The sequence below is a fragment of the Hippoglossus stenolepis genome, chromosome 4 (genome assembly GCF_022539355.2).
Source record: "Hippoglossus stenolepis isolate QCI-W04-F060 chromosome 4, HSTE1.2, whole genome shotgun sequence".
NCBI classification, from domain to species: Eukaryota; Metazoa; Chordata; class Actinopteri; order Pleuronectiformes; family Pleuronectidae; genus Hippoglossus; species Hippoglossus stenolepis.
The window spans coordinates 16,748,666-16,769,147 of NC_061486.1; the positions used below are offsets into that span (position 1 = coordinate 16,748,666).

The 20,482-nt window shown below is 40.1% G+C and overlaps 1 protein-coding gene across 3 annotated transcripts in view; it reads left to right on the forward strand.

Annotated features, from left to right (window-relative positions):
- Positions 1–19,800, forward strand: part of LOC118106293 (cytoplasmic dynein 2 heavy chain 1) — a 106,164-nt gene extending 86,364 nt beyond the window's left edge. For all 3 annotated transcript variants that reach the window (XM_035154711.2, XM_035154713.2, XM_035154712.2), the window contains 9 exons: positions 700–804; positions 5,040–5,156; positions 7,952–8,059; positions 8,436–8,537; positions 13,868–13,957; positions 16,523–16,632; positions 16,737–16,818; positions 18,444–18,560; positions 19,132–19,800. In XM_035154711.2, coding sequence (XP_035010602.2) covers positions 700–804; positions 5,040–5,156; positions 7,952–8,059; positions 8,436–8,537; positions 13,868–13,957; positions 16,523–16,632; positions 16,737–16,818; positions 18,444–18,560; positions 19,132–19,299 — 999 coding nt within the window. In that variant the 3' untranslated portion in view covers positions 19,300–19,800. The remainder of the gene's footprint in view (positions 1–699; positions 805–5,039; positions 5,157–7,951; positions 8,060–8,435; positions 8,538–13,867; positions 13,958–16,522; positions 16,633–16,736; positions 16,819–18,443; positions 18,561–19,131) is intronic.
- The last annotated feature ends 682 nt before the right edge of the window (positions 19,801–20,482 follow it).

Consider the following 20,482-nt stretch of genomic DNA (forward strand, 5'->3'; position numbering starts at 1 on the left):
CTCTTGTTATACTGAATAGTTAAGGTGCAATGTCGTGTATGCACACCCTAATAGTCCCAAGTGCATTGGCAAAAAGGAAAAAACAATGGTAATCAATTAAAGCTCCCCATCGACTGGATTTAGTGTTTGTGTTTTGCATTGTATCGAAATTGCATTAGCCTGTCTTGTGTTAGCTTCATTTTAAGTTAGTTTATAAAGTAGCAACTACAAATATATGTGATTTGTTTTCCTCGATTTGTGTTGCTTTTGTATTGTTGTGCATATAGTTTATATTCTGTGAATGTAGCTTAGTATAGACTTAAAAAATATGTGGGCATATACCTACAACAGTTTATCAGATGCCTGTTCATTTGAAGTCCCATTAAGAGTATGTTAGCATACTGCACAGCCACTGAGAGATCATTTTTTAAATAAGCCAAAATGAAAATCTATATTTTGGAATTGTAGTCTTTTTTTGTGCCAAGTGAATGTTTTTACAAAATAAGGATCTAACAACACAACTAATTAAAGACAATACCAAACTACCTGCAGGTCTGTAGCAGATTTTGCGTGGAAATGTAACACTGTTGTAGGGTTGTCTATTGTCTGAGAACCATGACATCATATTTACATCTCCCTTTCACTCTTACTCTTCGTATCTATGTTACGAGACCTAAACATCTCTGTGTGTGACCTGCATGTGTCTGCGTGTCTTCTCAGGACTACCGCAGCATGATAGAGCATCTCCCAGAGGACGACAGACCTGCATTCTTTGGTCTGCCTGCCAACATAGAGAGATCTTCCCAAAGAATCATCAGCTCCCAGGTGCAACTGCACACACACACACACACACAGACACACACACACACACACACACACACACACACACACACCTGCACAAATCTTGTTGATTCACTCAGCTCGTACTGACACTCACACACACACACACATACAGTGACAGTGACAACGGACACATCTGTAAAGTCAGACTGGTTAAAAACAACATCATTTGACCTTTTCGAACAGTGCAAATAGAGCAGGGAAGTGAGATTTGGTCACAAGAGTCACATTCAGGATGCATTTTGAAACCTGGTGTGATCAGAGCTGATCAGATATTTCAGAACAGATGTTAATAACAGGTCAGAATAAGGCCTATTAAGTTATACTAACTGACCCTGTGTATCAGCAAGTGAAGCTGCCCTCTACACACACTGGTGTTCTCCAATTTATAAAGCTTTAAACAGAGCTCCACTAATTGAGTCAGGTCAAACAAGCAGTTCCTGCCAAAACTGAAGTCTCAGTCTTTTACTCTGGCAGCCATTCTGTGTCAATTTAACTCCTAAATACTCGAATTATAGAAGTGATTATTCTACCAGATTACAGTTGAAACCTGTTGCTACACTCTATGACATTATCTTTGTGTGTCTGTGTGTTTGTGTTGGACTGTGTGACTTTATACATATGTGTGCGTGTATCCTTTAAACAAACCCACATAGCCACAGTCATGTTGCCGGCAGTCCCTTCCATTCTGGAGACATGAAAGCAGTTTATTGTAGGGTCAGGACTTCAATTTAAGGTTAAAGCATTATACCAGGCAGACATCCGTTTCAATTTACTTCACTACGAACTAAAATTCACCTTGCAGAGACGTGAAGGCAGGTTCAGATGGGTAATCCATCACAGTGGAGATCATGTCTGCTTTTATCGTTGTCAAGGTTGTATTATTATTGTCAATATGTGGCGTTGCGTCAATCGATTTTAAAATGTGTAGACTGCAGCAGTAATATATCTTACAGTACAGTGCAATGTTCAACAGTCTGCCGAAAATGAAAAAGATGATCTGTTTAGAGACTGTTATTGGTAAAGAGGTTGTGGTTAGATGTGTAGGTTAGAGAGGATTTCTAAACATGGATTTGTTTAAATGGGGCACTCGTAACCTCCAGGATTTATACACAGATCAGCTATAACAAGAAAACCAGTTACCTGTTTTAATGTATCTGAATAGTATATATTCATATGAGTGTCATATAAAATGAAGAAGAGAATTATAGATGCCCCTTCTACATATTAGGTTTCAATCAGAACAACAGAAAGTTGAGGGGCCGTGGATTAGAGGCAGGGAAACTAAGTTAAGCAACGTAGTATCAATACTGTGTGTGTGTGCGTGCACGTGTGTGCGTGTGCGTGCGTGTGTGTGTGTGTGTGTGTGTGTGTGTGTGTGCAAGTTTGTGTTGATGGCCACTGCAGATTCTGATGAAACTCAACGCAACAGTCTCACACATATGTCAAATGTGTTCAGTCAATGCCATGGTTGTGTGTGTGTGTGTGTTTGTGTTGTCATGTGTTTTTGTGTGGGCGTGTAAGAGAGAGATTGCAACAAAAGAAATGGATCGAAGGTATAAACACAATATGGAAGAGGAACAGGATGAAAAGTAAAAGGCGGCTGACTGCTCTGCTCAGTTATTGAAACCAACCTCTTGTTTGTCTCTAGCATGATTCACACTCGATGTAACACACAGTATTTACTGAATAACAAGAGCAAAATCACTGCTTTCATAACAGAGCTGCTCACGGAACTAAAAATAAGGTGGTCGTTTTGTGTTGTATGTGTTTTCCTGTGTAATTATCATCAGCAACCATACAGAACATTACAGCTTGTGTGTGTAGTCCCTGTGTGGGTGTTAATGCATTTTTGTCCATTCATATTGTCAGTGTGGTCGACTGATCACAGGAACCACCAACCTAGTGTCATCCACACAACTCCCACAAGTGTCCGTGTGTGTCTCTCCTCCTATCTCCCCCATATGTCATTGTCTCTTTCTCCCCCGGACTGTCATTTGTCATTCACTTTCATGCTCTTTCTTTCTCTCTCTCTCTGTCACCCCCCATTTCCCCCCTTCATGGCCTTCTCTCTCCCCAAAGGCTGTTTGTGGGTTGGGCACTTAACCACAGTGGGATAATCACTGGTTTTGGTGGATGTCATTTAAAAATATATGATGAGTTTATTGATGGGGCAGAATGGTCTGAAATATAAAGAGAGGATTTTCTTGCACTTACAGACTCACTAGCTGTGCCTTTACTCAGGGGCTGCATCCTTCAGAGGCTGCAATTGAAGAACGATAGTATCACAGTGGCACGACTAGACTGTCTCCTCTAAATGTGGCCAACAAATGTGTTGTTCCACCTCGTGAAACACAGGCTCCAATGGTAGGATCTCTCTCGGGCCAACCTATCCCAGGATTGATTGCGCTTCTTTGACGAACCGAGGAAATGGCACTGGCAAGCGACGAGACATCCAATCCTTAAGTATCAGACCTAAGCAACCGAACAGCTAATGGTACACATGTAAAAAAAGGGGCATTCAAACTTTCTCGTCGTGTTGGAACTTCAGCTCTGTTACTTTGTGACAGCACTAAGGGCGGGACAAGTGTAGGACATGTGATCAGAGAAGTCCTCTGTAGACCATCCCATCTCATTTTGGCCCAGCCCTCGTGTTCTAAGGGGCCGCATAGAAGAAGGCAGCCCCTGAATTGGGACACAGCTGATGTCATGATGATGAGATTGTGATTAGAGATGAGTGACATGAGCATGTAGTAGAAAAGTAGAAACTCAAAAGTGGAAATCTATCATTGGCATTTTATCATAAGGTAAGTCAATAAGCAATTGCTCAACCATAAAGTGTATTTTGAATAAATCTCTCATTGTGCTTATATTCAGTTCATATATTTTGGTATAGTAGCATCAATATTCTGCTCAGTAGCGCCCACTAGCTCATGTGGTAGCGCAGGCGGCCCACATAGCCTCCTGCAGCGGTTGCCGGTTCAGTTCCCGCCTCGCCCTTTCCTGCGAATCTTCCTCGCTTTCTCTCCCTATTTCATGCTTATCCTATATCCATAATGGCAAAATGCTCTGTATTTGTTTTCATTGAACATCATCTTGACTAAGACCATGTGAAATATTCCTCTGATTAAAAACTCTGATCCACAGTCCTGGATTACACTGATTTAAAGTAAAAGCTTCACCTCATTTGACTGCACCCAGTCAGATTAAAACGGACTTCCTTGCACAGAGACATTGTCTGGTAACATTTCACTTTCCAGTCGGGTATGACAGTAAATGCAGCCTCTGCCTGTTCGTCGCTGGTTGAGATAAGAATAAATCTTAATATCTTTTAAATACATTTGAACCCCAATGTATTTCAAATCACCATCTCAGCTGCTCCCATTTATTCATCAGGATGAAGTTCTAGATTAGCTATCTGTTTTTATCCTTCCCTCCCCCTTTCTTTCTTCCTCTCGCTCTCGCTCTCTCTCTCTCTTCCATAAAAACCTGCATACATTTACTTGCACGCACACACACACCCACACACACACACACACACACACACACACACACACACACACACACACACACACACACACACACACACACACAAAGTGTCCCTGCCCTCCTGAGCAGGGAAGATAAAGCAGGTGTTAGTAAAGAGTTCTCCTGGACCGAATGAAAGCCATTTATCAGACACTTTGCCTCCCGCACAACATACACACACACAGAGTCACACACAACTGCACAAACGCACACACTCACTGTGTCTAGATAAAAGCTAAGCATGTTTGATAAGGTGTGTAAGGTGCTGATAGGAGATGTGTTTGGGTTCTGGACCTTTTTACACTAATATTTCCAGACCTGAAACAGTGAGAGAGTGTAGCCACCAGATATGTAGATATTTGTTATCAGGGTTTCCAGAGCTAATAGTAATTTTTTTGTATAACCTTTTTTTGTGTTTGGGTAAAATTTGTAAAAGTGCGTATTTATTCCATTTAATATTTTTTTACAGAAGACATAAGATTTCACAGAAGTGTGATGTTGCAAATGTGTCTTTTTATGATAATCCCTGTCTTAATTATATGAAGCAAGTTGTCAACAATATGGACATCTAGATTTATTTTGGGGCAACTTTTTACCAGTATGCATGCAACAGACACATTTATTCTTTTTGTCTATAACACTTTTGTTTAGTTGGACAATTTGCTTTTGTTTATATCTGATTTTCTTCACAGGTGATTTCCCAGCTGCGTGTCCTGAGCCGCCCAGTAGCAACTGGGTCCAAGTTTGACAGGGAGCTCTGGTCGAATGGACTTTCACCTGTCCTCAACTTATGGAAGAAAATCAACCAGGTCAGTTCTTTATTTTTTCTGTTTATTTTTTTTTTACTCTTTCTTTCTCTAAGATGAGAGATCACAAACTGTTCTTACATTTATGTAATTTCTGCAGACCACTCTCCAAATCTTTCTCTATCAATTTGAACTGCATTTCATCATGTTCTGTTATAAAGGTCTCCTGGTGTCTCCTCCATGACTCTTGACCTCATGCCATGAAATTAGAATTGGAATCACAGGAACGCAGTGTTAAGATTCCTGGAGATCAAATCCATTAACTGATGCGGTCAAAACCTCAAACTCTATCATGTCAATCCTAAATGTGGGGCTGGGTGATATGACCAAAAATGTAATCAAGATAAAAGGTTCATATCAGTTGATATCGATAATAATCATGATATATGTCACATTTATATTTCTGTTAGGTTTAAAGTTAAAGTGAAGGTGGAGGTTTTTAACAATGACCAACATTTAATAAACAGCAAAACATTTCACAAATCTGAGGTACATCAACGATGCTAATGCAAAGCAATACATCGATTTATTTTGGACTTTTGGTATATTGCTATTAATTTAAATTATATTGTGATAATTAATGATATTGTTTAATTGTCCTGTAGCCCTGCCTGATAGATTGATTAAACTGCTATAAAGATCTCTCTGTGTTAAGATTGCTGGAGATCATATATTCATTTCTCTCTTCTCTTTGCTTTTGCTGTCCAAATCTCTAATATTTGCTAAATACCTACGTATTCTCAGCCATTTGGTCATACAACTCACACTACCTGCTGAGTGTTTACACTTGAATAGGAGGAAAAACACTGTTCGATTTTCCCTCCTCTTTACTTCTTTGTATTCTTTGATAGTTCCACACGAGTCTTTATTTGTTTTCAAAATCATGTTTTTACATTGCCCGTGCAGCAGCAACTAATCTAAATTAAATGCTGTGAAAGCTAATTGGAAATTAGTAGAGTCTAATTGAGCACGCTGTACGATAGCCACCGGCTTGCTCGGGCCACGTAGCTCTACCATGTGTGGTTGCCTGGAGACCAGCACCTTTCAAATCAAAAGGACATCTACCTCTACATTAAATAATTTAGCCACCATATTCCTGTTGCCTTACTCTGCCGCTCTTATATTCACTCTCATGCTGTAAATTACGAACCTTCTTGCTCTCCCTTCCCTCTCTCATGTGTGCCTATTCCTCTCTTTCTCTCTCCCCCTCTCTGACTTATATTCTCCGTCCCTCGCAGGCACAGTTGTATTTCCTGTTTACTGAAAGGGGAATGATTGAATGATTAATGGTTTTCACTGTATCACCAGCTAGCTCTCCCATAGATCACAATCCATGTCTGGCTGCTTTCAATTAACGGGCCCTTTGTTGTCAGTGAACTCCTTGTTGGACTTTCAGTGGATATTTGTTGCCAGAATGTGGAGCTTGAGCTCTCGTGTTTGTGCATGTTCATCATGAGTGTATGAAGGTTAATGTTCATGTCAGTGCACATCTGTATGATTGTGTACCATAGACTGTATATAGAGATGGATGGCGGGTCTCCATATCCTCCTACTATCGAGAAATGAAGGCAAAATATCTAGGAAACGAATGCTGACATTTTGCACATTTGGAGCCAGAGTCTGCGCGGTAGTGATCGTGGGAATGGAGCTGTGGTAGTGAGTTCCCTTTGAAACACAAGTTTGACCAATCTCGGGTCAGTCTCATCTCTTCAATGACATTTCACCCTGTTTTAATCGCATCTGATCGCTAATTATTACCGATCTTATCGGGGAAATAAACACTTGAACAAACAACAGTGTGATAACAACTAAAATTACAGAAACCATCCCTGAGAAACAATTTGATGTTTACTTTGACTTTTTAGTTTGTTCCATGTCCCATCCACTAACATGAAGGAGGAGGGTCTATGACCTCTACTGCAGCCAGCCACCAGGTGGCGATCAAAATGGTTTTCTTTTACCTCCGGGGAGCAGTCATACTATCCATTTTTATATACAGTCTGTGATACTGTATACACTGTGTGTGTGTGTGTGTGTGTGTGTGTGTGTGTGTGTGACTTGGTGTATTTTTTTGTATGCATTTGCATGTGTGTTTGTGTGTATACACTGTGTGTATGTAGAAATTATTGTCTTTATTTTGGTAAATCTGTATTCAGTCTGGATGGAGGCGAGACTCATGAGACAGCGGAAAGTGTTTATTTGGCTGTTTAGTCACATTTTTGAATAGAGACAATAGCGGAGCCGTAGACAAGCTGAATAACACCCCAGCAGCTTTTTTTTCACGTCTTATTCATCTCTCACTTTCCATTGTCTCCACTCCTCTATCCAACACACCCTCCATTCCTCTCCCCCTCCTTCCTCCTTTGCCGCTTGCTGAGCATTTGTGTGGGAAAACAAAATAGGGTGCGAGTACAGAGTGCGATATCTGCAACATAATACAACAGAATATCTACATTTGTGTTCCTCTGTTTTCATAAACACTTGGTGTACCTTCAGTAGATTTCTGTGGTAACTAATGTTAACAAATTGTCCTCTTGGTTTACTCTGGAGACAGAGAGAAACAGTTTCCTGTTTGGTTACATCTTCTTGTTGTGAAAGGACCAAGTACAGTATTTATGTTTCTTGAGTAAAAGAAATGTTCTCCCTTATTAAAATTCAGTGTCAGTCTGGTAAGATTACGTATTTTTACATGACAGTTTCATATCTCTCGCTGGCCCACTCTATCCATCATTATACAGTATCTATCCACTGTGTGGTCATGGTGCTAATGTGCTCTCTGTCTCTTGACCTTCTATCAGGGCTCTACACTGATCCATCAGAAGGTGGCGCCGCCTGCGGAGGGTCATGGGTCACCAGTCTTGTCATTCATCGCTCTGGAGCAGTTCAATGCTATCCGCTTAGTCCAGGTTTGCTAAAAATACATATTCTTTAGATTTGTATGATTGTATAATTTTGAATTATAAAAATGATATTATAAAAAGTTAATTATCTGTGGGTTGTGCTCACTTACATTTGTGGCTGTCATCAAATATAATAGTGTGTACCTTGTTATATAAATGAGATAGATCTATAAAAATGGTAAGAATGATGGAAAGTGGGCTTTGCTTCATGAAGATGCATGAGATGAGTGTGAATCATAAAATTAGTGTGAAAAATTAAATTAAATCAGACATTTAGTCATAGGAACGACAACTCTGCAATCAAATGATTAATGACTCTGCAGCTACACATCCCCTCAAACTTTGCCATAGAATATGAAATAATATGCAAGTGTTTTCACAGAGTATCCACAAATCCCTGGCTGCACTGAGCAAGGTCATCAGAGGGACACAGCTGCTGACTCCTGAAGTCCAGAAACTGGCCACTGCCTTGCTCAATCAAGAGGTAAGAAGAGGGAGCCGCTGAAAATATAAACATGCTGCTTTGTGTTTGTGGTATATACAGTGGGAAACATTTAACATTTAATATCAAATTGTGAATATAAAGTTAAACAGGGAGATTGACTTTCAACCACTTATTCACTGCCTTACTGTGTCCGTCTGCAAAATCAAAGAGCCAAAATGGAGGAAATATGTTGAATCACAAGTGACTTACAAGATGTTTCACATCATCATAAAACAATGATCAGATCTGTCTAATTTTAATCTCGCTAAAGAGGTGTGTGTAAAAGTTCACCTCACTGTATTAAGGTTGATTCCCCAGGTGCAGGCAAACATAGGCTTCAAAGAATTGACTTGTAGATATCAGCAATCACGGTGCAATCACTTCACACACCTGGCATTCGAAGACGTCTCCTCAAGTGTCTCAATATTACGATACTGTGTTGTGGGTATTTTTACCCTGCTTCTTACCATGCTTCTTTTCATTTAACAAATATAAGCAAAACCAAAACATATAATGGACATTATATGCAAAATCTCAACTCAACCAAGGCCAAACATTCCTCTGAATAAGGACTATTCTGTGGATCTACACCAAATTCACCCATAGATCCTGATCTGCATAAATATATCAGATTTTTCTGGATCTGAAGTGTAAATTTACTGGATTATTCCCAGGCTCAGGCTCCATCCCTCCGCCATGTTTGGTGTAAATCAATTTTAGTAGTTTTTGAGTACGCATGCTGACAAATAAATCAACAAACAGACAGACAAGGGTGAAAACATAACCTGCTTGACCTATGTAACAGACAAATGCAGTTCACCAAAATGTAATCCACTATAATGTTTTAAATTAAAGAAAATTATTCATGTGTGAAACTAAAGAAAAACAGAAATAATTATGTTTTTACATAATAACACCACAACCATACAGTCACTCTAATCAACTCTATACCCATCACATTAAATCAGAACCCACGGTCACAGTGAACCCAGTGAACTCACATCAACCAAAGGAGATATAAAAAATGTATGATTTCCATATTTCTGCGTTAAGTGTCCATCTGTTATGAGTTTCCACAAATGAGGACACCTTGTAGTGCAGTATGGCTGACCTAGGTAACAGCCCAGTATATAAAACAGATGAGCTCTTATTTCCTCTTTCCCCCATTGAATTCATCTGATGAACCACTTCCCATAACCCAACGTAGTGAGCACAGCTTCTCTCCTTATGATCATTTCTAGGATCCATTTTAAAATATTCCCTCTGTCTGTTTCGGACTTAGTCAAAATGCTACATTTCAATGAGCTGTTTGATAATCAAGCAAATGTTTTTTTAGTTCAGTACGACATTAACTTTTTATAAATTAAGATGATTAATTATGGTACATAAATATTAGTTCAGGCTGAAAATTTGCTTCTCCCAGATAATAAATATTTCTGCAAATCACAGTATGTAAAAAAGTATATTATTATTATATCATATCATTGGCTGAAAACATCATGTAACCCTGGAAAAAGCTGCAGCAGCTCTTATCTTTGATGATGCTTCTGTACATTTTGCCAAACCACCAAATCCTTAACACAAACTAAGTTCACTAGCAGCACAGTTTAAAAACGAATGACTTTTGTGGCCCTGATAGGCAAAGTTTTACATCAGTGTCAAAACGATGACACAAGAAGCCACTTTCTCCTCACTTAGAAAGAAGAGACCTCACAGTGACAAAGTGAAATGAAGTAATATAAATTTATCTTGACTCGGTTGGGAAAATAATTGTTTCGTATGAACTTTTGTATGAGTTTATCAGTGCTATGCTGTGAGACTCTTTATTTCCAACACTAATTAGCATTAGAATAGAGTAAAGCTCTTCTCTTGCCGAATGCTTCTGTGTGTCAGAACTCAACATTGCACATTTTATAATAATACCATTCTCCAGTATCCATCATAGCAGACATATTTTGAGCAATAATAAATATTATATAAATATTTGAACTTTTTAAATAAATAAATATGAATAGGTATTCTAAGGAGGACATTTTACTCAAGACTCATCAGACTCTTATATTTTCTTTTTAAACAGGCAGTTCAAAACCAGTATATCTCATATGTTCCGAGACTGTGGCAATTGTTGAAGACAACAATGTGAAATAACACTATTCCAATCCAGTCCAGATTTAAAATCCTGAAATGACAAACCAGAGCTCACTTTTCTCCCCGAACAAGAAATTAGGGGCTATCAGAGGGAAATCGTTAAAAGAATATTAGTTAACAAGAAGAACTTAATTAACAGTTTTAATTTTTATTTTACCAAAATTAATTACTTTTTTACATTTAAAATAATTTTTTTTTAATTTATTGTATATTTGAAATGAGAGAAAGGGCATTAGTGGTACTCCATAGAACTGGAGTACTCCCTCCAGTTCAATGTGAAAACTCACATTAAATATTGTTAAAATATAATTGCATTATACTCATTTTGGTTTGACAGTCAGTGTGTGTGTGTGTCAGACCTGTGTCTGTGATGCACGTAATATTTCAAAGTACATTGCACTGAATCATAATGCGACATTGTGATGTTCCTGGTACTTTGCTTGAGGAAAGTTTCTCTATCTGGACCACAGAATTTTAATGGTTTACTCCTGCTCTACCATTGAATCCCATACAGTCTGACATTTGTTCTCTAATGTAGATGACGCTGTGTATTTAAAACTTGATTACATATAGACATCTGCTGACATATATGACAACACGCGATTTAACCAAGCATTACTGATTAGCCTGGTTTCAATCAGAGAAGAGGAACAGAAAGAGCTGCTGATGTGATTTATACATTTGGAAAAATGAACCTCTTGGAGTTATAATATTGTAAAAGTGTGGCAGGCGCTGCTCTGGAGGGATCAGCTCCATTGCCCCTGTCCTCAACTGTGCAGTAAAAAATAATTAGATACTTGGAAACTACCCAAGCATCAGAGAGGTAAGCAGCGCCACATAACAGAAATAAATATCAGTACAGCCTTTAGTCAGTGGAAAGATCATTAATATGAAGACATGGTGACTGATGCAGGGATGGCTCTTTGATTAAAGGTTGAGCAATCTCTGGCATTTTTGGGCCAATTGGATTAATTATATCACTAATGACTGTTTTTTCATGCAAACTGAGGATCAGAAGTAAGAAGTGGCCAGAGGAGTCTTGTTATCACAGAACTTTAGTTTGCCAGCAAACCATATTTGGTACTTGAAAAAATGAAGCAAGTTACCATGGCGATTATTTCAACCAGTTAAATGAGCTGCCGTACAAGATCACACACGTGTATGCCTCCTGATATTCTATGTGTAATTGGTATGAATTTACCAAAGACAAAACCTAAATATATTTTGGAACGAGTGTTCGCAGATGATATATCTACTCAGAAGCCCTAAAAGGTTTAGTTTTCATCAAATACAGCTGGAATTAGTAAAATACTTTCAAACTAAATATTAGTTTGAAACTGATATATTAATATTGTAATTGGTATATTTTCAATGGGTCCTCTGTCACTATTTTCTAAGTCATTGTTTTTGGGTCGCAATCCATCCATCCCATTCTTGTGAATAAGATATCTTAAAAAAATTCTTCATATTTTGGTACAAATGTTCTCTTGAACTCCTAAAGTGAATAGAATTTGGTGTTGAGAGGTCAAACACCTTGGTCACGGTGACCTCATAAAACACATTTTTGTCTCAACTCTGTCTTTAGGGAATCGCTTCAAATCTTGGGCTCAAAGATTAACTGATTAAATTTCAGTGGTTCAAGATCAAAGATCATGGTGACCTCATATGAGTCTGGAAGAAAAATGTTTGTAGACTAAAACTGCACTGGTTGACGGAGGCATACAACTGCAGGGTGGTAATTCTAGAGATTTCTGTCATTATTAACTTGTCTAACCTATCATGAGTAGACATTGGTATTTCAACCATAGACATTTCAGCAACACAACATAAGCCTTCATATTTATCTCCTCACACACTAAAGTGTGACACACACACACAGCTGGAGACTGACTGAATGGTTGACTCACAGCTGAGAGACGTATCAATTCCCTATTAGTTTCATTATGACTTAAAACTTGAATATCACATCAAAATTCCCAATCTTTGGTCTCCCACTGTGTGCGCGTATAAGCGTGTGTGTGTGTGTGTGTGTCAAAGTGTGTGAAAGGCAACTCTTTGATCAGTGTTTAACAGAGAAAGCAACACGGACCAACTTTCTCCAGAGTTTGTCTCCTCGGGGTAGCGTTCTTTTGCCACCTACACACACAAATTGCATTTGTCACTTATGTCTGAGCGAGACCACAGTATATGGTCTCCTAGGCTACGACACAGTACTGTGTTTAAATGTATTTATGGAAGGAGTCTGCAGGCTCCAGCGTTTCCATTGTTATCTGTGTGTTAGAGGGGACAGGAAACAAGGGTGGGGAAGAGGATGACATGCACCGTTGGTAGGGGTCAAGTTGAGGTCACATGTTATGCACATTCCACACTTCACTATCAGGGCATCACTTAATTACCTCTACCAAGGAGGTTATGTTCTCATCAGCCTTTGATGGTTTGTTACTTAGCAAGATTACACAAAATTCACTGAACCAATCTGCATGGAAGTTTGTGGGGGAGTGGAACATGACCCAAGGAAGAACTGATTACATTTAAGAGTAGATCTAAATAAATGGAAAGATTTTATTTTCACTTTCTCTGCAGAATTGCCCACAGACATCATTCAATCTATGAATCATTGAATTCTTGTCACTTGTGGGTATATGGGCAACTGCAGGTGAAACCATGAGGTCTGACTGTTTGCGTGGACAGTACAAACTTTATGGACAATTGCAGGAGAGCAAATACAAATAACACTGCAAATGGTTCTGCTCACAGCACACGGGAATAATGAGTACATGGCGGGCTGCCATATTCTCGATAATTTATGGGAAACACTGCTTGTATAGGGCGAGATAGGGTATTTACCTCGGTTCAAGAATTGAAGAACCATTTAGGTTTCGTGACTGTGTGTAAAAAAGAATTAGCCAAGGCACAAATCTGGCAGCAGTAAAAATGTAGTAACTTTTTAAACAGACATTAGCTACTTTCCTTTAAAGTAGTTGTCCTGCTCACTGTGGCTCTCTGGGAATGTTGCTACACAGCAGCCCGACTAAAGCACCTCGCTAACCGAATGTCAACAGTGAAAATAACAGGGTTTACTTACTTTCTTGCTGACACTTTTATTTTTGGGCTTTGTGTTTCTCCATAATGGCTCTCAATATATTTTATTCCCGTTCTTTTTGTGCCTGTTTCTGTTTCAGTGTCCTTCAACATGGCAGAACAAATGGGAGGGACCAGAGGAGCCAATGCTGTACCTCAGAGCTGTGGTAACACGGGCTGTCGCCATTCAGGTACATTCAGGGACTGACATTCACACAGGCCTGCTTTTATCAGGCATCTCCACCCAAACAAAAATATTGTGAAATATCTGTTCACTTGCAGCAACTACATTTCTGCACTTTTAGTGGTTGTTACAAAACCCAGACGCCCTTGGGAAGAAGCTTTAAGAAAAGTTTTCTAATCAGCATTAGTATCCTGATTGAGGGATCCATTTAAATCCTTCATGCATTTATATCCTACTGAGAGCCTTGTCCACTACTAGTGATAAATATTACAGCATTTTATAGTATAAAATTCTCTGAATAGCACCTTTCACCTCAGATGTCTTAAAACATCCTGCATTTGCCGCGGACTACAGATTTTGCAGTATAGAATGACGTTGATTACTTCAAAGTTATGGCTCAGATTGAAATTATTAAAAAGGGATTTAGGCAATGTGGTTACTAAAACTATGGCTTAAAAATTATAATGTTTATAAAAGCACTTCATAAATAAAATCATGAGGCTCTGGGAAGTACCAGCCTTTGGCTAGTGCCAGGAAACAAAGGCTCTGGCTGAAACGACTTTCTGTCTCCTCTCCACTGTGTCTGACTGTACGCCTACCTCAGTATGCTCTGGCAGACCACAACACACACACACACACACACACACACACACACACACACACACACACAGTCAGAAATTATTTATTTATTAGTGAATTTGAGGCATTTCATTATTTGTGTGGGCGAGCCACGCTCTGTCTGCCTTCCTGCCTACACATCTGTTTGTGCGTATTTCTCCCGTCTGTCTTCACTCGCTCCTCTCTCTGTCTGCCAGCCTACCTGTTTACCTGCTCTCCATCTGTCCTCATGTGTGTGTCTCTCTGGAGGCTGCACTGTCCTTAACTGTCTGCTCAGTACTGAGTGATATCTCTGTTAGCAGTGTGTCTGTGTCCTGTAAGCTAATCAGCCTAATAAAGGCGGAGTCGGCCAGAGCTGCTGCTGTGTGGAGCTGCTGAAGAGAAAAAAGGAAAAGAAAACAGCTAACAGTGCAGCACTGCACCCAGAAGTGCAGGACGACCTTGAAAACACTCAAATGCTCTCACACATACAGTAATGCAAGTAAACACTATGCATACCTACACACACACCAGCCAAATATCTTTCTCTGTGCATGATGGTGTGTGCACTCTCACATCTGCCTACAACTCTGTGCCTCTGTGTGTGTGAGTTTGGGTTTTCATCTGTGCGTATTATTTCCTTGGTATAATGTTCAACCCAATTTATGCATAAAGCCAGTGCCGACTGACACTGTTCTAAAAACGACTCCATTTAAAGAAGAGGTTGGAGCAGATGTTTTCTCACTCTGCCTTTATTTGTCAGCAATTTTCTTCAGCTGACCTCCAAATCCCTCTAGTTTCTATGGTGATTCAGACAAAACTACACATTCAAATAATAACGGCAAAAAAGGGCCCAGGAAAGAACTAGACCTCAATCTTAGGTAAAGTCTCGCGGCTTAAATATGCCTACATCTGTCTTAGTATTGTCAGCTGCAAGTGTCACCAGGGCCCATCAGTTGTGGTGCCCCAGAGAAAAAGAAAAAAGTACAAAATAATAGCAGATTTCTTTGTGAGTTATTTCACCTGAAGTCGTGAGCTGTTTTTATTAAAACTAACTCGTTTCTGAAGTGACACAGATAGAGGCTGTGCACCTGTTCAAAGCAGATGTTGCTGAATAAGGAAACATGGATCAACACTAAGAGACATAGAGGGCTCCTGTCCAGAGTCATTCAGATTCACTCCTCATGTTTGTGTTCTCTGCTTCTGCACCAGTGATGGTAGGTTTTGGGTTTTCTGTCCGTCCCATTTTGTACAAGTTATGTCAAGAACACTATTAGGGAATTTCTTCAAATGTAGCACAAACGGTCGCTTGGACTTGAAGATGAACTGATTAGAATTTAGTGTTAAAAGGTCAATGCCACTATCAACCTTCCAAATCAGGAACGCCCATAGGGAATTTGTGTGTGTGTGTGTGTGTGTGTGTGTGTGTGTGTGTGTGTGTGTGTGTGTGTGTGTGTGTGTGTGTGTGTGTGTGTGTGTGTGTGTGTGTGTGTGTGTGTGTGTGTGTGTGTGCGCACAAATATGCTGAACTCCATTAGGACATAATTGGGATTCCAGTGTTATCAGCTTGTTGACGTGGTGATAAAAGGACGAGAGGAAATTAAACAGTTGCTACATTTTATTGGCTTTAAGTTTTGCTTGCAGAATAAGTAGCTCTTTTTTTAATCTCTCATTTACAAATACACACTGACTCAGAAATCAGCACTGACATATCACATTCTCTACGTAAGTTTAAAGAGGTAAATACAGCACAAACATTAGCTATGTGTATTTTCTGTAACCAAACAGAGTCGAGTCTTTGTGTCAGATGAGGAAAATTGTGTTTATTCTCATTATCTTTAACTGACCCTCTAAATGTTCCACCTGACTCCTGCGTAAAACTGACTTAATTCCCAATTTCGGTGTTATATTTGAGTGCTTATTTTCTTTTGGTACAATAATTTGTGTTTCTGTCTGTGTACGTTTGTCCGTGCAGAGTTGGGTGGAGCGTGCAGGTCGACAAGCTCTTCTTTCAGACACCTTGGATCTGTCTGAGCTCTTCCACCCTGATACCTTCCTCAATGCCCTGAGACAGGAAACAGCCAGGTAACACTGAAACTGCAGGCGTTACTGTGCATGTGAGTCTGAACACACTTTGGAGAAGTAAAGAGCATGAATGCTGAAGTTAACCACATCTTTTTGGTTTTTAGGTCCATGGGTTGTTCAATGGATAGTTTGGTGTTTGTCTCCACATGGAGGAGTCCCATTGCACAGGCCAAACTGCAAGTGAAGGTACAATTACCACTCAAGCCACAGATCATGTAGACATACTGCTGCTATGTCACTGCAAAATACTGACACTTTAAAAAAGACAGACTGGAACTGAAGCCGTTTTCAGACATGACCTCTGAAGATCTTCAACCTGTGTTACTTTTCTTTTTCATCCTGAGATATTTGATTTGTTTTTGTGTTTATAATTTCTTTTAATTTCTGCGTGTTAGAAACGTAATCACCCCCCTCATTCGCGCAGGGTGAATCCTGCAGAGGATCTCCTGCTGTGTTCTCACATCAGCTCCTCCGAAGTTTCTGTGAACCTTTTACTAGGAAGCTGGCCAGAGAAAGTCTTCAGAAATTCCGGAGGCTCTAAGTCGGACATTTGCGTTCTCACACACTCCCCTCAGGAGGATCTCCGGAGGTCTGAAAGCAGCTTGAGTGATGAATATAATGTAACTAGAATAGCACTCAGCAGAGTGCATACCTCTGCCAAGGCCTAACAGTCCCCTCATGAAACCACAGTTAAATCCAGATTTTTATTCCACACACTCATAAATGTCTTTTAAAAATGCCGGACTTTTTTCATCAAGGTCCATGAGTAATGAGTATTGAAAAAAGGTAAAGAAAGTGTGGGGGGGGGATCCTTGATCTGCACCAAAATTAGAGTCTGTCTTTGACAGCTGTAATCTCTGCTCCCTCGTTGCTTTTTGATCCATTTGACAGACAGAAATTCCTACATTTAAAGAACTGGGAGCTCATACACAATGCACAAACCCACTCCCGCTCTTCATTTCTTTGCCTTTCGGGCTTTGATTTGAGGGTGATATAATTATATTGTCTGCAATTTAAATACTCTAAGGATTTTGTTTCATTTCTGTCGAGCCAATAAAACTGGGCACGACTTGACGTGAACTTTAAAGAGAGAGAGTCGAAGGGTGTGGGTGCTTAGAGAGAGGCTGCAGCTGCAGGGCGGGAAGGGAAACACTCAGACATCTGACAGTGGAAGAGAAAGGGGATAATTGTTGAGAGGCAACGAGCTCTCTTCTATGCACACACACACACACACACACACACACACACACACACAAACACAATGCAGCTTTCTCTGAATTTGTCTCTCGCTCCCTCTTTCGTTTTCTCTCCCTCAGATTATGGTGATTTAGTCGTCACTTGTGTTTATCTGACTTGATGCCAGAGTTCCCTCTTTTTTTATGTCTGTCCCACTGTGGAAAATCCCTGAGTCACTGGACTGATTTCACTGACACACATACGCCTCTCTCTCTCTCTCTCTCTCTCTCTCTCTCTCTCTCTCTCTCTCTCTCTCTCTCTCTCTCTCTCATATGTACCATGTGCATAACATGTTAATGTGGCGACCGCGAAGTGTGTCCGCCTGTCGCCCTCCACATTTCCTCTTGTTTACATCCTCTCTATGCTCTTCACTTTTCTTTCCCTCTCTTCTCGTCATCACAGTTTCCGTCATCTTTGTCTCCTCAGGTCTTTAATCTGCTGCTTTTATCAACTCCTCTTTGTTAACCCCCCCTTCCTCAGGCTTTCTCATTCTTGCAATGATCACTTGGTTTTTATTTTTGTCTTTGCCTCCTCTCACCTAATCTCTATCTCTCTCTCTCTCTTCTTGTTTTAAGGTTGGAGGTCTGCAGTTGGAGGGTTGTAGTTTTGATGGTGTCCGTCTTTGTGAGAATCAACACAATTCTCCCAGTGTGTCAGCGGTGCCGCCCTGCTACATGGCCTGGGTTCCACAGGTATGTAATTGTGTTTAAAACATCAGCATAGTGTAATCAGTCGGGTGGCAACTAACTAATGATTATATCACATAATAAGTTTGCATACCTCTGCCAAGGCCCAATTTAAATCCAATAGATCCAGATTTAATTTGCACCAAGTTACAGGTTTATGATGATATAAAACAGCAGCTAATCCTCATATTGTTTTAAAAAGAACTGTCATCAGCAAGCTGTTTGGCATTATTTGCTAGAAAAGAACTCAAATAATATATCAATAAGCAAAGGAGTTGCCAGGTAGTTTTCTGTAAATTGACAAATCAATTATTTGACTGATCATCTCTGCACTAGTTTGTGTAACAGCATAATGAAATAATTATTGGTTATTCAAAACTGAAATTTCTGCATTTAGATGATTTGTATTATGTGAAACTGGATACACTGATACATTCCTCAGTTGTCTGTCAGCGGCAGATTGCTGAACCTAACTTATGGATCTTTGGAGATTTCAATAATTTATCATTGTAATACTCTTATTACAGACTAACTGTGAATACATCTATTAATTTGTGTATTTAATGTTCAATCGTAGACGTCTGCTGCTGACTCGTCTGCGTCAGAGGAGACTATCTGGCTGCCTCTGTACACCAGCTCAGAGAGGGTGAAGGTGGTCACGCACCTCTGCCTGCCCTGCGGACTGAACCCCGACCAGTGGATACAGACTGGGGCTGCGTTCTTTTTAAACCGTTTTCAGACATGAACTCAGGAAAATGGGGTCCAGATATTTTTCCAGAGATTGCCTTTCACATATGAAGAACGCACCAGAAGATTGTTCGGGTCAGACACATTAACAACAACAGGAAAACATCCGGAAACGGGCTCAGCAGGAGGCCTGTAGTGTAAAAGAAATTCTGTGGAAATCATGTTTTTTGACTTCAGCACATCAACACCAGTGTCGGCCTTCATCACCAAAAACTCTCCAATCATTGTCTTTCCACATCGACGTCTTCAGCGTCTTTTCTGTGTTTGGAGCCTCCTCCTGAGATATTTATATTCTTTTTGTTTTTTCTTCTCTGTTTTGCGTCCATTACGTGGTTGAAATGTCCTCGGGCTCATTCAGACATTTTCTGGACATTTTTCAAGGGGGCTGGCAGGAAAAGTTCTGGAAAATATAAGGATGTAAAACTGTATATTTGTAACTGTTGATTTTATCTACAGAGCTTTAGAGGAAAGATGAAATAAATGTCATTATTGTTCTGATTTTCAGTTGTAGTTGTCAATAATTGTGTGTGTCTGTCTGTCTGTCTGTCTGTCTGTCTGTGTGTGTGTGTGTGTGTGTGTGTGTGTGTGTGTGTGTGTGTGTGTGTGTGTGTGTGTGTGTGTGTGTGTGTGTGTGTGTGTGTGTGTGTGTGTGTGTGTGTGTGTGTGTGTGTGTGTGTGTGTGTGGGCGAGCGAGCGAGCCAACCCTCCACCACACACCATCAGTAGTCACAGTTCACTCCACCCGCTCGGCCTCTCCCTCAGTTCTGCTGAAACGGGCTTCAAAGGCATGAAACGCCTCAGTGTCTGTTCCCAAAGCAAATGTGGGTTCCCTCTCTCTCTCCCAAACACACACACACACACACACTTACATTCACAAGCACTCCGTTAGTCCCTAACCTCTGTGTGATTGGCTCTGAGTTGTGGTTGAGCGGAGTCAGTGAAGCTGTGATGGATGGCCACGGAGCTGCAGGGGAGGGTGCGAGGTGCGTAAAGTGTGTACGTGTGTGTCTTTGTGTATGACTCCACCAGGAGCATCAAATTTGATTGATAGGTTAATTAAGTATTTTTTGTTCTCTTCTCTGCGTTTGTGTTTATGCAGTTTTACAAATGTTTGTGAATGCGTGTGTGTGTATGCATGTGGATTCACTCTTCTGTGTGTGTGTGTGTGTGTGTGTGTGTGT